At 36.5% G+C, this 20541-nt stretch overlaps 1 protein-coding gene across 18 annotated transcripts in view; it reads left to right on the top strand.

The window, feature by feature from the left end:
- The first annotated feature begins 5317 nt into the window (after positions 1–5317).
- The window catches only part of ATP2B1 (ATPase plasma membrane Ca2+ transporting 1), a 32519-nt gene continuing 17295 nt past the window's right edge, over positions 5318–20541 (top strand). For 7 of the 18 annotated variants that reach the window (XM_062492080.1, XM_062492077.1, XM_062492075.1 and 4 more), the window contains exons 1-9: positions 5318–5653; positions 10474–10671; positions 11487–11741; positions 11822–11947; positions 12392–12535; positions 15416–15454; positions 15801–15962; positions 17312–17526; positions 18723–18965. In XM_062492080.1, the coding sequence (XP_062348064.1) occupies positions 5449–5653; positions 10474–10671; positions 11487–11741; positions 11822–11947; positions 12392–12535; positions 15416–15454; positions 15801–15962; positions 17312–17526; positions 18723–18965 (1587 nt within the window). In that variant the 5' untranslated portion in view covers positions 5318–5448. The remainder of the gene's footprint in view (positions 5654–10473; positions 10672–11486; positions 11742–11821; positions 11948–12391; positions 12536–15415; positions 15455–15800; positions 15963–17311; positions 17527–18722; positions 18966–20541) is intronic. The other 11 variants (XM_062492078.1, XM_062492076.1, XM_062492087.1 and 8 more) reach the window with 8 other exon arrangements.

Below are 20541 nucleotides of genomic sequence, written 5' to 3'. Positions count from 1 at the left end.
GCCATGGACCATGGTGCTTTGTAAGAGAAGCTTATGTCCTTCATGCCATAATAACTCATCTTCAAGACTCATGCAATTTTTCCTTTCTGCTACGAAAATGGGACAAAAATTATGTAGAATCTGTGTGTGACCCCTGCTAATTTGTACTATTACCAAACTGACTTCAGACTACTGAAGTCCTAATTTGTTTGCTGTCATTTCTATAAGAAATAAATTTTGGGTCTTAAAGGAAAGAAACCATCAATGAGTGAAACAGTTTCTAAAAGTGTCAATCACAGTAGGCAGCAGAAATCACTTAGATTAAATGCCATAAATCACAGAATAATTTAGGTTGGAAAAGACCTTTAAATGTCATCTTGTCCAACCTCCCCGCAATGATCAAGGGCAATACCAGTGCTTAAATCCAATGTAGAATCTAGGCCAGTTTTTATTTCAGATAGGTAAGTACATCTGCTTCCCAGGAGATTAAGCTTCAGAATTAAATCAGATTTCTCTTTGAAAACTAAGCAAAAGTCGTGACCTTTGATGAATTTACTGTTTATAGCACATAAGCTGTAATAACCAAAACTTGTCATTACAACACTGTTGGACATATTTAAAGCTGAAGATGATATGCTAAAAACTTTGTGCCTTTTGCCTCTTAGTTCTTCAGTCTGCTTGTCTTTTCAAAACCAGGCTGTCTGAGATGTTTGCTTTAAAACAACAGCATGTCACTGAAATTATTTAACTCCTCTTTGTTCAGTTAGGCACATTCAACATACAGAATAGTGACTTGTAAATGCATACTGTTATGTATTAACATTTTGCTTCATTAGCATTCATTCATAGTCCTTGTGAAACAGCTGGTGAGTTTCTGTAGCCTGTCAAGTAGGTGGGAGGATCTGTCTCGTACAGGAAGAAGTTTGACCCTTCAGAGCATAATAGCTCAGTCAATTTCAATATGATTTCCAGGTTACTTTCTCAGTTACAGTTACTTTTCATTGTAATAATATTCCTTTATAATAATATTGCAGACAATTTCCCTTCTTTCTTCCCCCCATCTCTCCAATGTTATGTGATGGCTTGAAACTGTGGATCGCATAAATTGTGCAAAAGCATATTATAATTTTTTCAGTATCTTCGAAGCTGTAGGCAGGTTAAAAGGCATGACACCTGAAACATGGGGACAGTTTTTATCGCAACAGCTTCTTGGTATGCAGATCTGTCTGGTATTCTTCGAACTAATTAGATTAAACAAAGGCTTTCCTGAGATAATCACTTTGCAAGCCCTTTCCTACATTACAGGGCCCAATTTTAGTGTGTTGCTGAAGGTCAAACACTAGAAGCTAATGCTCGATATCTGAATGCATACTGTTCAAGTAGTTGTATAAATTAAATTGAGTGACAAAATTTATAATTGCTGAAGCATTGACTCTTGAGGCATGTATGTGCTTAAGTGTTTTAACGTTGATAAAGAAAATTGTGTTTCCTTGTAGGTTAGTGAAGCAAGTATTAAATGTAAATGTAATCATAGGAAAAGCTTGGATAGGGGTCTAAGTTATGCTAGGTCCTGTGCATCTGGACAGTTGTAATTGTGCCACCACAGGAACACTTACAAAAATGTGTTGCAGCTTCTAATTTGGTCAGCCAAGAATGTTCTGGTAGCATTAACAGGCAAGTAATCTATAGTCTCTTCAAGCTTTGCTAAGCATCTCTACATGCAAAGTTGTGTTTAGAGCTTTTCTTTCTCCAATCCAACTATAGAATCTTTTGATGTTTTTGAACTTCCAACATTGGTAAAGTTGTCTAACCTTTGTTTAATGGGTAAGTTGCAAGGTCTTCTCAGAGGGATTTACACAAGTATCTGAATCCTACCTGTGAGAGTATGTACTGCTACTGAAATGTGCCTCTGCAGTTCAAGTTATTTAGTCACTTGCATGTGACAGAGAATAATAGCTTTTAAAGTTATTCCTAGTCTCAGTGATATAAAGGGATAAACGAAGTGTCAGTGATAAAGGATTATTCAAAAGTTGATGTATCTATTGAAAGATAGACATCTTAATCTTTTTATATGCAGCTTGTTTAAGCTGGATGCTAACACAACTTCAACTGGATTAAACTTTAGATAGGCTGGAACTTCAGCAGTGGTGTGTAAATAAGTTTTAGCTTGATAACTGTTTCTTGAATTTATAATCTGAGATATTAACAGATTGGAAGTTTGAGGTGAGTTGCTTTAAACTATAGTGCTTCAGAGCTCATGCTATTCAGTTATTTCAAATGGCTGATGCAATAATTGAGAACTGAAAAACTGGTGAAAAAAATTAAAATATTTCATTAGTTGGGATGACAAATACTATTATATGATCTTTGTAGCTTTAAAATGCACTTTATTTTATGCTACTAAATTCCAGTCAATAATTTCATTATGCATCACCACTAATGTTACAGAAGTGGACTCTTGGTACTTGCTGTAACAGGAACTGATTGAATGTTGCGAGATTTTATATCAAAACTGCATTAAGGATATTTCTTAAAGTTAGTTTCTTTGCTGATTCCCACAGAAAAACCTGTTTTAAACCTAAGTCCATTCTATACCTGTATGACAAGGAGCCATTGTGCTCTCTGTTAAAATGTCCTGTAAAAATGGACTACTAAAGCAGATCCTGGTCTGATTTTGTGTAAAAATCGATAATGTTTAATCAAGTTTTTATGATCTGGAGCAACATTGCACTTGCTCAGTATTCAGAATTTGAAGTCTTCACACTGTTCCTTTCAATTTTCCACAGTTCTTTGCTAACTAATGGAAGTACCAAATAGTTTGTATCACTACTAGAGCTGATCTGTAGGACTACACTTTTTTCCTAGTTAATGCATGCTTATTGAATTTGCCCGTGAACCCTAGGGTTCATATGGGGTTGTTAGGATGGCATTTAGAGCATATAGAAGAGAAGCCCCTTCAGTATAAACTTATTAATGACTAATCTGGATTATTATTTATTAGTAAAAATTGATATAGATGCATAGAGAGGCTAGAACTTGAGTGTGAAGCACACAGTTATGAGTTATGACTAAGCAGAGTTACTGCTCTTAAGCTCAGCTGCATGTGAAAGCAAGTTTTGCCCACTCTATGCATATATATATATGGAGAGAGGAAGTCTTAAAAATTCTGAGGGCAAGTGAATAGTGACTAAAGCTGTAGCTTATCCTATCCTTTTTTCTTGGATTTGGGTGAACTTGGGCATCAAGTACAGGGCTCCTGCCAGAGGCTTGAACAGAGCTTTCCTTAATGAAAATTGAATCAAGTTTGATGTAATTGGTTGTGGGGCTTCTGCTGGTTCTATTTTTACCTAATTAGCAGCTGCAGCATCTTCTCCATAGCTATACAAACTCATTTGCCTGATCTGCTTCTTGTTATACTGTCATAGCCTATGATCAGATGCCAGCTGATAAATCCTTCTAGGCTGCCAGCTGGACAACAACATACAGCTTTTGGGCATTAGGTAACAATGTGATGTGTCTTTAAAGAAAACTCTTTCATACACGGTTTGCTTGAAATTCTTCACTTGCAGGATAGTCTAACAGAACTCATTAGAGTCTTAATCAAAACTACATCCTAGCATGTAGGCTAACACCATCATCATGGACTCTTCAACTGTTGCAACATTTTCTTGCAAGTAACAGAGAAAACAATGAAGATTTAAAATTAATTTTTAAATTGAGAATTTTTCTGGTATTATAGAACATTAGAAGTTTTATGCATGTGAATATTGATTGCTTTATGGTTTTGTCACTCTCTGGAAAACAGCCATGGACAGTGGTTTTCTCAGAATCTCCTGAGACAGAAAGAGAAGAGCAGTTGCAGTTGTAGAAGTTGTAGTTCTGCCAGAGATGGGCCTGTCACTTGTGGTCAGGTGACATAAATTCAGGGGCTTACAGTGTCAGCGATTGCTCCCAGTGCAAAAAAAGTACTGTGACATGGTGCTTTAAATGGTAAATTTAGTATAGCTGCAACTGATTGTTTCCAGAGCAGAAATCTGAATCTTTCCTGGAACCAGAACCTTAAATTTCTGGGAACTGTGTGTGCTTATACCTTTACTTCAACATAGACTCAGCAGTTCAGCCAAACAGCCCTCTAAGCTGGCAGGGAAGTAGCTAGAAATCTTGTTTGCTGATGCTTTGCCTTCATATTGTTGCCTTTGCTAGGCATATGACACCTGAGGATCTTGTTGGCCTGGAGCATCCAAGTTATTGTTCATCTGAGCCTGGCAGTCAAGTTTCGTGGGGGAATATGTTGTTACACATGTTCATTGCACTCCATGATGCCAATAAAGCTGACTTATGTGGTTAGATGTTTGGTTTTGGCACACAGAAAATCTTCACACAGGCATGAGGAATTTGTGTGTGCACTGCACTGCTGTGTACATGCAAGATGTGTCAGCTGGGCAGGGATTATATATAGAATGCTTGTGCAGGTTCAGAGTCCTGTGGCTAGATGATAATTTCTCAGCTACAATTCACTGATCATCAGACAGAAGAACTGCTCTCAGTCTCCTCATCCCTTCTGTAGAAAGGTGGTATTGTGCATTTTTTTCCCTCTCTCCAAAGAATTAAACAGAAATACTCTGTGAGGCTTGAGTTGTGATTGAATGGGCTGGAGCAGGGATAAACAGTATGGGCAGAAAAAATTTTTAAGAGCTAGGTCTGCCTGAAGATATAATCCTACTTAGAATAAAGTATTTCATGTGTGAGCTATCTTAGTGTTGAAGTTGTTTTTCTTGAGTTATTTTCTTTTCCCATGTCTCATTAATGGGAACACAAGAAAGCTTGCTCTTTCCAAACTGAGGGGTGAGAGCATTGTTTGAAAGTGGGGATTTTTAATGAACATGTTCTTTTCCCATGTGGCATCACTTGTGGATGCTACAAGCTCCATTTCCCAGGAAACAGGTTTAATTTTAGATTTTTTTAAAGGTTCCTGCTTGATGGTGAGCCATATGGACATATGAAGGAAATGCCAGTGTTAAAGGCAACAGTTGTTATAAAGTTAATGATTTAAGAAAATCCAATTATGCGAAGTTGTTTAGAGATGAGAAACATCCATTTTCTTCCTTGTTGCTCTTGCCCGTGGAATGCAAAGTAAAAATATTATAGGAAATTTAAAAATAAATTTTTTCCTGTCACCTTAGTACAAAAAGCAATGGTTGTCTTACAATGCATTTCAGTGTAGCTGTTGTGTAACCAAATGTGTATTTATTCTCTCCCTAGACTGTACATGCCTTTTGGCTTTGGGGAACAGAACACACCATGGGACAGCCTCAAAGATATCTCTCCAGACGGGCTCTCTTGCTTGGGTGATGTGTCTGCTCTCCTGACTGTCTTCATACCCGAAGGATTTATTTTCCTTTTGGAAATATTTTAAGTTGAAATTTTGTTCCTCACTGGAAACTGTCCACGCTAAAGACTGCATGCATCATGGGTGACATGGCGAACAACTCGGTTGCATATAGCAGCGTAAAAAATGCTGTAAAAGAAGCTAATCATGGAGATTTTGGAGTTACTCTTGCAGAGCTCCGTTCTCTTATGGAACTTCGAGCTGCAGATGCACTGCATAAAATACAGGAATGCTATGGTGATGTACATGGCATCTGCACAAAATTGAAAACTTCACCTAATGAAGGTAAGTAAATGTTAACACTTATTGAGGAAACTCCATTTAGTAAAAGCCTTAGTCAGCAAACTGCCTTTTTTTTTTTTTTTTTTTTTTTTTTTTTGATAGAACAAAGTTTGTAAAAGCATTTTGGTTACCATAACAAAATATCGCTTCTTGTTCCTTTAAGACAGAAGTACTCCACAATAATAAATAAGCAAGGGTTCTTTTTCTTCTGGTCTAACTGCATGTGAGATGTTGTATTAATGAAGCTGCACTAGGAACAAAGTTCCTTGGTGTAGATATCTGTTGCGGATAGCTATGCAACATAGCAGTGTTCAATTCACTGTGAAAATATCAATTTTCTGAATGGCTCATATGATCTATAGTTCACAATTCTGATCATGCTGTTGTAGAGCCCAGGGTTTTAATAATCTAATGCAGGGTTTATTAATCTTTCTGTGTGGCTACCAAGTTCTTGGATTTGCTAATGCAGCAATTTTTAAAACTGATTACTTGTTTTCTGTTTGTGCTATGTTGAATTCTTAATAGCAGGATCTAGTTTTTAAATCTGCAGTATTTCTGTAGATTTCATTTGAGCTAGGCAAAATAATTATCAATATAGCTTCAAGCATTAACATGTATTCTTAGAAGAAGTTTTCCAAAGTGATTACATGATATTATTCCCTAGAAATAAACATCTCTTATGGAGTCTTTACCATGTTGGACTTAGTGGCATTCTGTAAAGTGTAGCTACATGATGCTTTTGATATCTGGAGTTATTACTCCAAAATAGACTGTACAAATGTGTAGAAATAAAGAAATAAATTCATTAAGTCTCCTTCTTGAGAACCTTCCAGAAGTTCTCCTTAAGACCTGGCTTTTTCTTGCTGTTTTCTTCCAACGTAAATGAAAACTATTAAGTGTATTTTTGAAAGATGAAAATCGTACTGCGTAAGTGTCTATGTACTGTAGTACTTGCAGTAAACTGCACTTAAATAAAAATATCTAAAAACATTAGCTGAAACTTATTGTGAAGTCCTGCTGTTGAGAGCAATTGAGAAGTACCAAAATCAAGATTTTGGCAAATTGTAGTGTCTCTGCATTTAAGGACTCACACAGATTTTAACCAATGTGGTGTCATGTTGGTGGCAGTAAAGTACCTGCTGTCTTAACCCTGGAGAGCCGTTGCTTTCTGTTCTTCAGAAATGCTATGGAAAGATTTGCCTTCTTGGACCAAGAACAGCCTACTAATGCCGTAAGGTACCTCTGGGTACATCTGCATTTAGCATGTTTTGGCTTGATCTGCTTTTGAAGCCAGACTCCTGATTTCCAGACTCCTGAAATTATCAGTACATGAACAGGGCTCCTCTTAACAAACTGAGAGCAGCCAGCTGACATGGCTGAACTACCAGTGGATGGGAGTAGACCAATTTCAGGATGAAGAAGTTTGTAAAACATGAAGAGTACAAACTTCTGTTCCTTGGCAATTGTAAAGTACAGTGCATGTGTGTGAAGCACTGTAGTGTATAAGCAGTGTAACACATCTCAGGAGCAATAGGCTCTTGTTACCCTGTTGGCCTGTTGCATAGTATTGAAAAGCAGTTTGCTTTCTCAGTGAAATGGATGTAGTTTTCTACAATTGGGAATTGAACAGAGAGTTGAATTCTGTTGTATAGTTATCTGCAAAGCTAAAGGTCCATTATTACTGCAAGCTATGTGGACATACAATTTTACATAGCCACGATGTACTAAGCACCAAATACCTTGTATACTGCAGGATTCACTTTGTTTCTTAATGTAACAAACAAGCAGGTTGACACATGGGAGTGATGAGTGTCAGCGTACTGAAACTCAAGGGTTTGATGTCCTTTCCTGCAGATTGATTGTGCTGTACTGAGGGCTGTGTGATCAAGGGCTTTCACTTTCAAAAGGATTCGACACTTAGATGTACACTGCAATCAGTTACATACAGTCACTGACTTAATAAAAGGTCACCATCCCTTTTTAAGTGTGAGAGAAGCTCACAAACACACCAAGGACTCAAGAGTTGAACGTGTTAACAGGCTCAGAAAAGGTCAAGATGAGTTAGAACAGTGTTCAACAGAGGTGTCCTTTTGGCTCTAAACCACAACATGAAATTTTAGGACAATCAGCCTCTCTGTCAGGTAACCTGCTATAAACTTTCTGGAGGTAGTACTGGAGAGCTCTTGTAAAGGTAGAACTATGTCTCCACTTTTGTCAAATTCAAATCGTAAGTATAGAAAGGGAGACAGTACTAATGGAGAAAAGTCTAGGGAAGATCTTGCAGAAAACTGTTATGCATTATGATAATACTAGCTCTCTAAAACGTTGTGTCTATACCTGCAAGTCCCTTTGACACTTTTTCCTAATCAGATGCTTTCTTTATGACATGACACTCTTAGCACTATTCAATTACCAGTGGCTTCACAGGAAAAGTACAGGTAGTTCTGACATGGTACACAGTGGATGAGTTCAGCTTGTTCCATGTTTTGCTGTGAAGTTGTTGACAATGTAGGACAACGTCTGTTTTCAGGCAAAATTTGGATCAAACTTATCTGATTTGAAATGAGAAATGGGAGCAGTCCTTTACCAGTATTACTTAAAAAAAAAAAAAGGCACTGAGCAGACTTTATTGCTTACATGTAAACAAATCTGCAAAATGAATGTTTGACACATCTTTAGTAGCAAAAGTCTGTCTTATATTTGGGACAGATAGAGGTGTTTGTAATAAAATCTGAAAATGAAACATTAACTAGTTCCTTACCTAACCCCAAATAACATTAAATTACTCTGGTTAAGACACATAATTAAGAAAACAATGGCAGTAGTTTTGACCTCAGAACTGTAGATTGTAAACTGTGAAATTGCCAGCTGTGTGGTAAATGTAGGAAGTTCAGTAATGGTGTATGGTGTACTATAGTTTATACTAAAAATACAAATGGTTTTTATCTTTGCTAGGCTTATTTACTGATCTTCACTTAGTGGTTCTGATAGTAGCTTGACTTTATGCCTCATTTGGAAACACTTCATTCTTCAAAGACCTTTGCTGTATATTTCTGATGTTCTGAACTGTGGTACTCTGTAAAAGGAGGAAGAGAGTGATGTTGATAACATTATGTATATAAATTTCCAAACTCTGCCATGTAAAAGGAATAGAGAAGTAGTATCTTTTGCAAAATAGCAATATGGCCCAGCCTTTTGGAATGACCATGCTGTCCTGAGTTTCTGTAGACCCTGTAATGTATAGTTTAATTTTGAAAATAGTCTTGCAGTGCTCTTTGAATTGAGAGTGAAAGTAAGCACCTTAAAGCTTGAACTGCAAGAGGTATAAGGTTATGGCTAACAAATACAATTGCTCCTTTGTATTTAGCCTTCAAAGACATGAATTTGAAATGAATTGAAGACTGTTAGAACAAATGTAATTTATCATATACACAGAGTGTGTTTAATTCATTTCACTTTTGAAGAGATCTGCATGTAGTTTGCTTTTCAGTTAAGTGATTCCATAGCAGTTGTTAGCATTTAAAACGGAGCTTTGCAGTTCAGTAGCCTTTTCAAAGTGTCTTGAAATATGTGATGATTCTAGGAAGTGTCTGCTAGAGCGGTTAAACACCCCCTTATTATGAAAGCCAGCTGCAGTGGCTACTGTTCTTATTTATGACCTAGTATGTTTGCAACGCCCTTGTCACTAAGCATTTGGGTTAGCTAGTAAAAAAATTGCTACTAATAAAATAGTTGTCTAAGCTGGTTCTGATCATAACTTTGGGGGTCAATATGGTTGAAGCATCCAGACCTTTGCTCTGAACATGCCTTGAAATTTAGCAATTTTGATTTGAAAAAATAAGCTAGTAGCTTAATTATGAATGGTGGGTTAATCAGCTGGAAACTTTTAAAGGAGTAGCCAGGAGGTGTGCTCACAGAAGACCTTGTGAGTGCATGACCTTCCACTAAAAATACTTAGTATTCCTTTAAGATCGTGGCAAACTCTTGAAACATGCTGTAGCCTTTTGTGTAAGCCCCTCTCTCTAGTCTTGTAGCGTCCCTTAGGAATAGTGCAAGAACCAAGACTGAGGACTCAAATAAGCCATATATGAAAGATGATAGGTACAAATCTGAGGAGACAGACCTGGCATAGTGCTAAACATGGGCCCTCTCTGTGTGAGAAGAGATACAAAGAAAGTGAAGCTGCAGAAGAGCAAATAGCTACCCCCACTCCAGGTGGAAGCAGCATCATAAATCTTTCCACTTGATGCCTGCCAAGCTTCAACGACTTTTATTAGTATTTTTTATAATAATTAATATTGAAATACAATAATTATAAGAGTTACATTTTTAATTATAATAAACATCTCATTATAAATGTTACATTACTTTTAGGATCCTAGGATGTTGTCTCTGAATACAGAATCCCTACACTGGGAACCAGAGCTGCCTTCAAGGGCTGTGGTCTTGCTAAAGCTTTATGGTGCTACTCAGTCTCAATAGTAGTAACTCTACTAATGATCTTGTCTTGCAAACTTGTTTACTTTGAACAAAGGTATGTGTGTTATTATTACTCTGTTCCTATGTCATATTAAGTGACATATTAAGCAGGTAGACCATCAACTTTATTTTGGCAAGGTGAGAATTGTAAAATATATCTGGCTTTCTATAGTGACTGATTTAAGGGTATTACTTATGTAGTTATGCTTGAGATGTGGCTTTTTTGTTATTGTTACTAAAATATGAAGTGGGACTTGATTTCATGAGTGGGAAACATCAGTGGCTTCCTAATGTGAGAGTGAAATGTGTCTAAGTGTCACTAACTTTATCTTATTGTTAAATAGGTTTAAGTGGAAATCCAGCAGATATAGAAAGGAGAGAAGCAGTGTTTGGAAAGAACTTTATACCTCCTAAAAAGCCAAAAACATTTCTTCAGTTAGTATGGGAAGCACTACAGGATGTTACGCTAATTATATTAGAAATTGCAGCTGTAGTATCCTTGGGCCTTTCTTTTTACCAGCCTCCAGGAGGAAATGAATCATGTAAGTAAACTTAAAAAGTAGCTATCTACTTTTATTATACTACTGACTTTCCTGGTTCAACATGCCTGTACTGTAAATCTGATGTGAGACAGTAAGTCACTGGAAAAGCAGCTTATTGTTCCTTATTGAGAGCACATTACTAAAACTCTAGCTTGCCTTAAAAGGGCAACATGAGATTTCCTTGGTCATGATCTGGTATTATTCTGACAAAAGATAAATTGCAAGCAGCAAGAAGAGGGACTTGTTTGAAATCCAGTCTCTGTGGAAGTGGGGTTTTTTAGCTCTGCATCAAATATTTAAACAATTTATAATTTAGTCATGTGCTTTCTTTGGGAGTCAGCAAGGCTTAAATTTTCCTTTATTTGTGATAAGACACTTATAACTTTATAATTCAAGGAAGGAGGCTGTATTTATACTTCTAAACAGAAAATAAAGGGGCTGGGACTTCATTTAACTGAATTTTTGCAACGTTATCTGGTTTGTTAAGGCAAATGTCAAGTGGGATTTGTTGACAAAGCAGAATGTTTTTACCAGTCTGGCACTCTTATGCCATCATTTAACAAAATAAGGACAGGTAACTTTCTCTATCAACTTCTTTCATGTTCAGATAAGCAGGGTGCTTTCACATCCTCAAGTTGCTCTAGCTTTCAGGTCCTTAAGCTTCTTTGTATGTTACCCTTATGGAAACAAAGGTAAAATTGCAAAGAAAGCTAGCATGGCAAATGTTTAACAGCTATAAGTTTTTTTGTTTGCCAAAACATTCGTTGTTGAAATATCTTGTGAAATTTCTTAAATCTAAAACCTGTCTTCTGCAGTATGTGGATCAGTAAATGTTGGTGAAGAAGAGGAAGAATCTGAAGCAGGTTGGATTGAAGGAGCAGCAATCCTCCTATCTGTAGTTTGTGTGGTATTAGTAACAGCTTTCAATGACTGGAGTAAAGAGAAACAATTTCGGGGGTTGCAGAGCCGTATTGAACAAGAACAGAAATTCACAGTCATCAGAGGTGGCCAAGTCATCCAAATACCCGTAGCTGACATAATTGTTGGAGATATTGCACAAGTGAAATATGGTAAACATACTTTTAAAGTTGAACCTTCTTTCATTTTTAAAAAAGGAAGTGCTGTCAACAAACCCAGTGATCTCTCGTAGGTGACCTTTTACCGGCTGATGGCATACTCATTCAAGGAAATGACCTCAAAATTGATGAAAGCTCACTGACTGGGGAATCTGATCATGTTAAGAAATCTCTGGACAGAGATCCTATGCTGCTGTCAGGTGTGTAGCATTTGACAATTTTTGAATAAAGTAATTTATTTCTGCAGTAAGCTGGTTATTTAAAATTTTGAGGTTAAAACTAGCAATTTGGTTGTGGTTTTTGTGTTTGTTTTTTTTTTTTTTTGCTGTTGTTTGTTTGTTTTTTGGGTGGTTTTTTTTTTTTTTAATCTCAGTTGACTCCTAGAACTATCCCAAACCAGTCCAACATGTACAAAACTTTGTTGGAGTGATCAGACCTATACAGCTGACAAACATTTTGTGTAGTTATTTATGGGTTTTCTTTCCAGATAGCTCTGGCAGGTAAAGCTTTAGGGAAGCACAGTGGTATGCATACATAGCTCACTCATTCGAAGTCAAGTTTTAAAGCTTGGTTCTTCAATGTCCTTTTGTGCTTTGCCATATAACTGCTCGAGTCTCAGTAGAAAACCCAATTCAATCTTTCAGGTACACATGTGATGGAAGGCTCTGGAAGAATGGTGGTTACTGCTGTAGGTGTGAACTCTCAGACTGGAATCATCTTTACTTTACTTGGGGCTGGAGGAGATGAAGAGGAGAAGGAGAAGGAAAAAGAAAAGAAGGAAAAAAAAAGTAGGCACATTAATCTCAAATACCTTGGCGGTGGTGTGGGAGTGGGGATGGTGGTGAATTTTTGAATATTACTGGATAACAATATTTTCCAGTCATTCAAAGCCAGAAAGCTTTTTAAAACACTCATACCTTCTGTAAATTTCACAGGAAAAACAGTTTAGGTCCAGTGACCTGAGAGTGCACCACTACTAATAGGTCTTGTTACATAAAATTTAGTTAAATTTCAGATCTCATTGATCAGTCAGAGTTTGGAAAGTTTGCAATTCCTAACTAGCCATACATACCATGTATAAATAAGTAAGTTCTCATCTTGTGAAACTTCAACTTGCATTGATGTCTAATAGCAAATCCTTGTTTATGGAAAATAAGTTACTATAAAGTTCAACTTAATCAGTATCTAGTTCTGCATTTGACAGATGGAAAATGCCCCTTATAAGGATTTCTTCTGTAACACTTGAAGGGAAGAAGCTTAGGTTTTTCATACTGCTGAGCTTGTGGATAGATAACTTAAACATGCATGACTGATTTTGATACAAAATGAGCAGACATTTTCTGTGGCATTTTGAGTAGCATTTCTGCTACTCATTTTCTTCAGAGCTGAAATTCTGAATGCTCAGAGACACACAAGGCAAATTGCTCATGGCACTTTCTTGTAACTTAGATTTTGGAAGGATAAGGGGTTTGTAACTGAGCATATTTTGGAGCTCTTCTATGAAGAATGAAATAAGCTGTCTTCCTTATTATAAGGTCACTTATCTAACCTTAGCCTTTAGCCCAATAATCAAAGCTTAAAAATGTTAAGCAGTAATGTTTTGATAGTGCTGCTCACATGTGGCATGTTCAGGACTGAGCTTCAAGGTGGAAATTTTTCATGAAAGCATTATGAAGTCTTCTGTGTGGGACTAAGTCTGGGACTTCTTGGCACTAGAATCAAAAATTAAATTATTAGCCAAAGCATAGTATTTTTTGTCTCAGGGATACAAGACAATAAAGGAAAATTCACACAAAAATGTGTTTAAGATTCTCAGAGACTCTTCAAACTTAAGATTCTAAGATTCTTCCAACTCAATAGGCAATTGCTAAAATGTGTGCCCTGTGCAGGATTGGGATTGAAGGTTTTTTTGTCTTGTCCTAACCCACAAATACTTTACAATTCTGACTCTTCTTGAAACTTGAAAAAAAACCCAAAAAACCCCAAAAAAACTAGTGAGTTTCTTTACAAGTTGGAAAAATTGTTACAAGAAGAATTGAAAGTTCTAAGTTAGTTTCAAGCTGGAGCATGATAGCAAAAGTAAAAGCTGACCTGCAACACTTGCAGTAATTAGTGTGAAACTGTTGCCATCCTGTGCTCTTCCTCTTGGAGAGGAAGGAGAAAGAAACAAACAGCAGTACCAGCTGCTGCAGGAGATACGGAGAGGATTATAGCTTTTATTAATATTCTGGCAGTGTTTATTATTCTAAAAGCAGAAGTTTCTTTGACAAGTAGTGTTTTGGCGTATCCTAGGACCCGAACACTTGCAGGGTTTTTTTTGTCTCCCAAGATAGACAGCTTCCTCTTTCCCTTAAGTTAGGTGCCTAATAAGATTCTCCTTGATAAAACTCAGGTTAAACTAAATTAACTGATCTGTGAATGTTAAGGAGATTAAAAGGACTATATTTAGCTGGCTGTAAATGGCATGGTTCAGAGTGAAAGCAAATGTATGTACAAGGAGTTACAAGTGACTCAAATGTAGAACTTCGCTCTTGAAAGAGGAAGAGGGAAACTAGAGGAGAACAAATACAAAATTAGGAAACAATGATGAGTTCTTAAGAAGTCTGAGGTGGCATCTTGTGGAGAAAGTGAACATGCTCTGTGTTTTTTTTCTGTTCAGCTTTGTGAGAGCACTGGGAGAAATCTTATCTATATGTCTAGAGTAATGGTGTAGTGGAGGTATTAAATGTCATGCCAGTCAGGCTGCTTGATAATTTGATTTTCTATCTGAGTACTCTTGTAAATTTCAGTCTACATAACCTAAGGCCAAAGACTTGGTGAATTACCAGTAATACTGAAAATGTTTATGTAATGGTTTAAAAGTTCCTCAATTTTGCGCTTTCATTTCAAGTTACCACAAACTGTAATTATAACCCTTGCTTTCTCTACTTAGAAAGAAGGTTGTCACTTACTAAGCCCCCCAAAATAACATGTGTCAGTCTTCCAACGACCTTTAATATTTCACTTATTAAATTATTTTATTATTTCACTGTCCTTCTTTATGTTCTCTTGTTGAGCCCTATTTCTGAACAGAGGTGGGAGTCATATTTTATTATGAACTTGGGCTATTCTCACAGTGTTGTATGCTGCCTACAGATTATGCTTACATGTAAATAGGGTTAGCATAGATCCAGTAACCCAGTGCTGTACTTCTGCTAAGCTTTGCTGTGGATTTGTGAATATTTTATACTACAGTAGCTTCTGCAGTGTTTTACAAAAGCACTGCTTCTCAAAGTGAAACCCTGTAGTTTATTTACAGAGGTAGTCAGATATTGGTGGCAGGTACTGGAAGAACACAGCAAGACAGAGGCCACCAGAATCACTTGATTGTCACAAATATGTTTCCTAGAAAAATGTGTCAGGAAGTCTTTTGTAAAGCTTTCCTTACAAGTGTCAGTATCAAAAATTTGTCCAAACTTAACCCAAGTAGATTAACACTGCAGCAATCTTTATAGGAAAAGTCCAAAAAGTGCCAGGAACTGTTTCTGGGAGCTGACTTATATGTATTACTTTTTTTAAAAATAATGTGGTTTCTTGTTTTAGCAGTATAATGTAGTTATTATATAAAAACATATATAAAATAATGAATTCTGTGCAGCCAGATTAAAGCACGTTTTCCTCTCTGACAGGTAAAAAGCAAGATGGAGCTGTTGAAAACCGTAACAAAGGTAAATGGAAGTTCTCTGATTTTCTTGAAAGTCTCTGTTTTCTAATAGCAAAGGTGATGAATACAGACTTTTTGATAAAAATGCATATTGAATCCTTAGATCCAAAGTGCTTATGGTAAAGATGACATAAGTGAATCTGCCCAAAACAAATGCTTCACTGCACTTGATATTCTATCACCTATACACAATATACTTCTTTAAACATTCATGTGTAGTATGGCCTCTCTGGGCACAATATAATACTCCGTGCTATTATATTTAGTGGAGCTTTTTAGGTATCCTTGATTTGGGAGACTCAGCTAAAGGATTTAGGGAGACTAAACTTTTCTTTGATCTTAACTTCTAGCTAAAGCTCAGGATGGTGCAGCCATGGAAATGCAACCACTGAAGAGTGAGGATGGTGGAGATGGAGATGAGAAAGACAAGAAGAAAGCAAACTTGCCAAAGAAGGAAAAGTCAGTTCTCCAAGGCAAACTCACAAAGCTCGCAGTTCAGATTGGCAAAGCAGGTACTATGTCTCAGTACTCTCCTTATGTTGATGTCACATTAAAAAAAGTTGGAACATGCGTAGTTTGTGAGGTGATAAAATAATCAAACCTCTCAGGGCTGGTACTTAAGTGCAAAATTCTAAGGCATGTAAGTATGTTGTTGTGCCTGAGTATGCTGATGGCTCCTCAGGCTATGTCATGTGGATGGCTTTTATTTTTTCTTAATTTAAATAGGTTCAGGCTTTCAAGTGCCAACTTCTAGGAGGGAAAAATCCAGCTTCATAACATTGGACAACATTACAAAAGACCTTTTTTGGTTAGATATAACATTTAGCAATATACCCAGAGAACTGTAAATTGAGTGAAGTCTGGAGAACATGGCACAGTCAACAAGGTTTTCTCTAGTACTTTCAGAGGCTTAGAATTTTCCACTTAACATATGCTTTGCTGATATGTAATATTTTTATTGATTTCCTACTTTTATAACAGCTACTATTCAGCTGCCTTGTCAAAATATTTGGTAGATTGTTGCCACTTGAAAGTAGGTTAAAACAACAGTGAAGTTCAGTATAAAATTTATGCTATATTATCTAGTGTGTAATGGTTTAATTCAAATATTTCAGGATTTATTTTGGTCCGAGTTGTTGAAAGGTTCAGTCTGGAAGGAATTTCAAGAAGACCTGTAGCCCCACCCACAGCTCAAGAAGGGCTGACTTTAGCATTTGTGTCATTAGACAGTTACAGCCTGAAATGGAGCAATGTAATTTTTAGCTGTAACACTCTGCAGTTGCGTATGGCGACATTAATTTTTTCAGCGAGATTAACAAATTCCATTATTTGTTTACTGTAAACTACTGTCCTTGTCAAAGATTTCTTTTTTCATATCTTCCAAGAAGGTCTTATGTACCTTTTGACCCATTGTAGTTCCCCTCACAGCCTTAATACTCACCTATTCATGCATGGATTTTCCTGTCCTCTTGCTTGGAGGAGTGCAAGGAAGCACTCTACTGAATCAATCAGTCAGCAGAAAATTGGTGAACACCTCCTGAATTTTTTCACTTCTTGTTCTGCTTAGTCAGTTGACTTTTTACATATTCATTGGTCTGTCCTGTTACTAATTAGCTCCATGCTTTTCAATTAAATTGGAGAAGAAAAATTTCTAGGGATTTCTAGGTGAAATGCCTGAGTAAATACTTGCATTGGATGCTGGAACACCTCTGAGAATTACCTCAGTGTTTTGACTTGTCTGTTTGAAACCTTAGTTCTAAATTAACATGTCTAAAGATAGAAGTATTTGCATGTGTCCATAATCTATATTGCCAAATTTTTTAGATAGTTTCTTAAAACTGTTTATTCTCTTTTTAACAAGGTTTGTTGATGTCTGCGATCACAGTCATTATCCTTGTGTTATATTTTGTAATTGATACCTTCTGGGTTCAGAAGAGACCTTGGCTTGCTGAATGTACTCCAATTTATATTCAGTATTTTGTGAAGTTCTTCATTATTGGAGTTACAGTCTTGGTGGTGGCAGTACCAGAAGGTCTTCCACTTGCAGTCACTATATCTCTGGCTTATTCTGTTAAGGTAAGTAGGTAGAGGACAAATAGATTTTTAAATGTAGGTGGGTGTATTCAGTAGCTGTTAAATGCAAATTTAGTTATGCTGCATTAGAGCTAGATATGAGAATATTATATAATATATCAGACTGGGAAGAAGATTTACTTGTTTTCTGAACTGCATAAGAATTCTCCTGCAGTACTTTCCTTCATCTTTGAATGAACACCCACTGACCAGAACAGTGAGCATTGCCAGCCTGTTGTCACCAGCTAAGTGGGCTCAGTATGTAGCATTGTAGCATCTGCCTACAACAAGCAGATGTCTTAGAGTTTGCAAATATCAAACTTTTCTGTAAATCTGAACTTCTGCCTAGATGATGTGGTAAACAACTGGTATGAAAGCTTCAAGTTTTTTTTCTTTTTTATGACTGAATGTTAAGTGTAAGGCATTTTGTTTTCTGCTTATTGTACAGCATATTTTTTAACTTAAGCTCTTTGTGTTGTTAATTTTCTTACTGCATCAGCATGCTGAGACTGATTTTTTAAAATCTAATTGTAAAGATGATGGGTGCTTAGGCTGTGTTCTAAATTAATGACTTACAGCAATTACTATTAGTGGCCTCATTGTATCATTTGAAATTCATCTTCCTCTTAGAGGTGAAAATGCTATACAAGCCTGCTAAGGAAAGAATTTAAAGCCATATTTAATCTGTGAAACTCATGTAAACCTCACTGTTTTAGTTGACACATTAGGGTCCCACTTTGCATTTGATTATAAGTCTTAATCAAGGATCTTTGAAATCTGTTTTAACTGATCTTCAGATAGATCAAATAAGCTGCATTAGACTTTCCTTGTAAGCAGAATGACTTTTTAAACATTTTATCTGGTAAAGCTCAAACCTTACCTCTTCTCCATTTCTAAATATCGTCATAAACACTTTGCTCTTAAAAGTCTGAATAGTATCAATAGCCAGTGTCACATGCAGGTACAGGAGATTAAGACTGTATTTATGTACCTTGTTCAAAATGAAGTTTACTGCAACATAATAGACAGGGGAACCTATACAGAAAGTGGCAGCTGCAAGCTTTTCCTCTTAAATATGCCAGAAGACTTAATGACTGTGTGTTTTCTAAAAATGTTTTGTAAGATAGGACCCCATAAATTAGAATTTCTGAAGTGAGGTAATGGTCATGGATTGCTGTTAATTGCTTTTATTTCCTTAGAAAATGATGAAAGATAATAACTTGGTGAGACATCTGGATGCATGTGAAACTATGGGCAATGCAACAGCTATTTGCTCAGATAAAACGGGAACGCTGACTATGAACAGAATGACAGTGGTCCAAGCCTACATCAACGAAAAACATTACAAAAAAATTCCAGAACCAGAAGCTATTCCAGAGAAAACTATGGCTTATCTTGTGACAGGAATTTCTGTTAATTGTGCTTATACTTCCAAAATACTGGTAAGTGGATTTCATCATTTCAATCAAGATAACTGAGTAACTTTGGCAAAAGATGCAGATTGTCTGATGGCCACAGGCAGTTTCATTGTAAATGTGAGCCACAATGTAGGATAAGGTATTTTGTACCTGCTGTAAATTGCTGAACCATTCATTTCAAACTCAGTGGGCAAAAAAATCTTATTTCAGTTAGGACTTATAATACGAAGATAAAATCTTAAGATGATTTCCTTTCAAGTGCACAGTTGTTTGTTTTTATAAGTGGGGCTGTTTACCCCACTTGAAGAGTGTCTTTGCTGGATTTGAGAGCTGCTTAAAAATAAACATTAAACAATCAGTATTTAAGAGTAGTAGATGAAATAAAACAATGAAAAAATGTAACTACAGGTAAGGATTTTAATTCTGCATACTGCTGTATAAGTTTGTAAGCTTTAGAATGGTAACATATTGGCCAAAATCATGTTTGAAACTTGCAAAATGCTTTGAAATTAAAGACTAATGGACTGCTATACGTTTTAAATTAGTGGATTATTTAATGTTTTGTGTGGATTATTTTTTAAAACTCTAAACATAGCTTCCTTGCTGTAGTTATTCCAACATGTTGTATAACTTCATTCTTTAGGCAGTAAAAATAATAAATAGGATTTTAGTAAATGAATTAGCATTTCAAGATTTTGCAGAAGCCTCCACTATGAATGCCTTGTATGCACAAAAAGCAGTGAAAACTCCATTCAAAAGCTACTTATTAACCAAAAAAAATGGTATGTCTGCAAGAATTTCCATAATAGCAGTACTGGACAGCACTGATTTCTCTGAAACAAGATGGAAATATCATGAGTTACAGCATGTGAGGAGCTTCACAGTGTCTTTTCTAAAGCTCTTTCTGTATCAATAAAAAGGTAGCTGTATGTAAGCTGACCAAATCCCTTATTACTACAATTTAAACTGAATTACATCCACTGCAGTAGAGTTAGTCTGCTTTACAGACTCAGAGAGGGCTGAAAGTGACCTCTAGAGAGAACCTCTGATCCACTCCTCCTGATCAAAGCAGAATCAGTCAGAGCACATTGCACAGGGCACCCTGTCAGGTTTTAACAATCTCAAAGGATGGAGACTGCGACCTTTGGGCAGCCTGATCAGGTATTTGATCACCTTTAAGAGTAAAAGGTGTTTCCTTATCTTAAAAACGGAGTTTCAAAAGCTGCAGTTTGTATCCATTTCCTGTTGTCCTCTCACTGGACACCACTAGAAAGTCTGGCTGGACAGTCCTTACCATTGTTCCAACCAACTGCCTTATTCAGGCATTTAAAACACACCAAAATTTTTCTCTCCCAGAGTGCTGTCTTCTCCCGACTGAACAATCCCAGCCCTTTCAGCTCATCCTCATATGTCAGGTGGGGCACCCAGAACTTGATGTCTTAAACTGCATGTTAAAGTGAATGTTTTGAAAGTGCAAGTATTCAGTACAGACAAATTAAAAAAATCTTGCAGCTCTGAACAATGAAAGTGGACCACTGATTTATGATTAATGTAATTCAGCTCTAGCACCTGAGACATGTCAGATTGAGTAAGTGCTTCT

This window comes from Cinclus cinclus, chromosome 4 (assembly GCF_963662255.1).
Source record: "Cinclus cinclus chromosome 4, bCinCin1.1, whole genome shotgun sequence".
Taxonomy (NCBI): Eukaryota; Metazoa; Chordata; class Aves; order Passeriformes; family Cinclidae; genus Cinclus; species Cinclus cinclus.
Note: the sequence above shows the minus strand (reverse complement) of the source record. Positions and strands in the feature narration are given on the sequence as shown.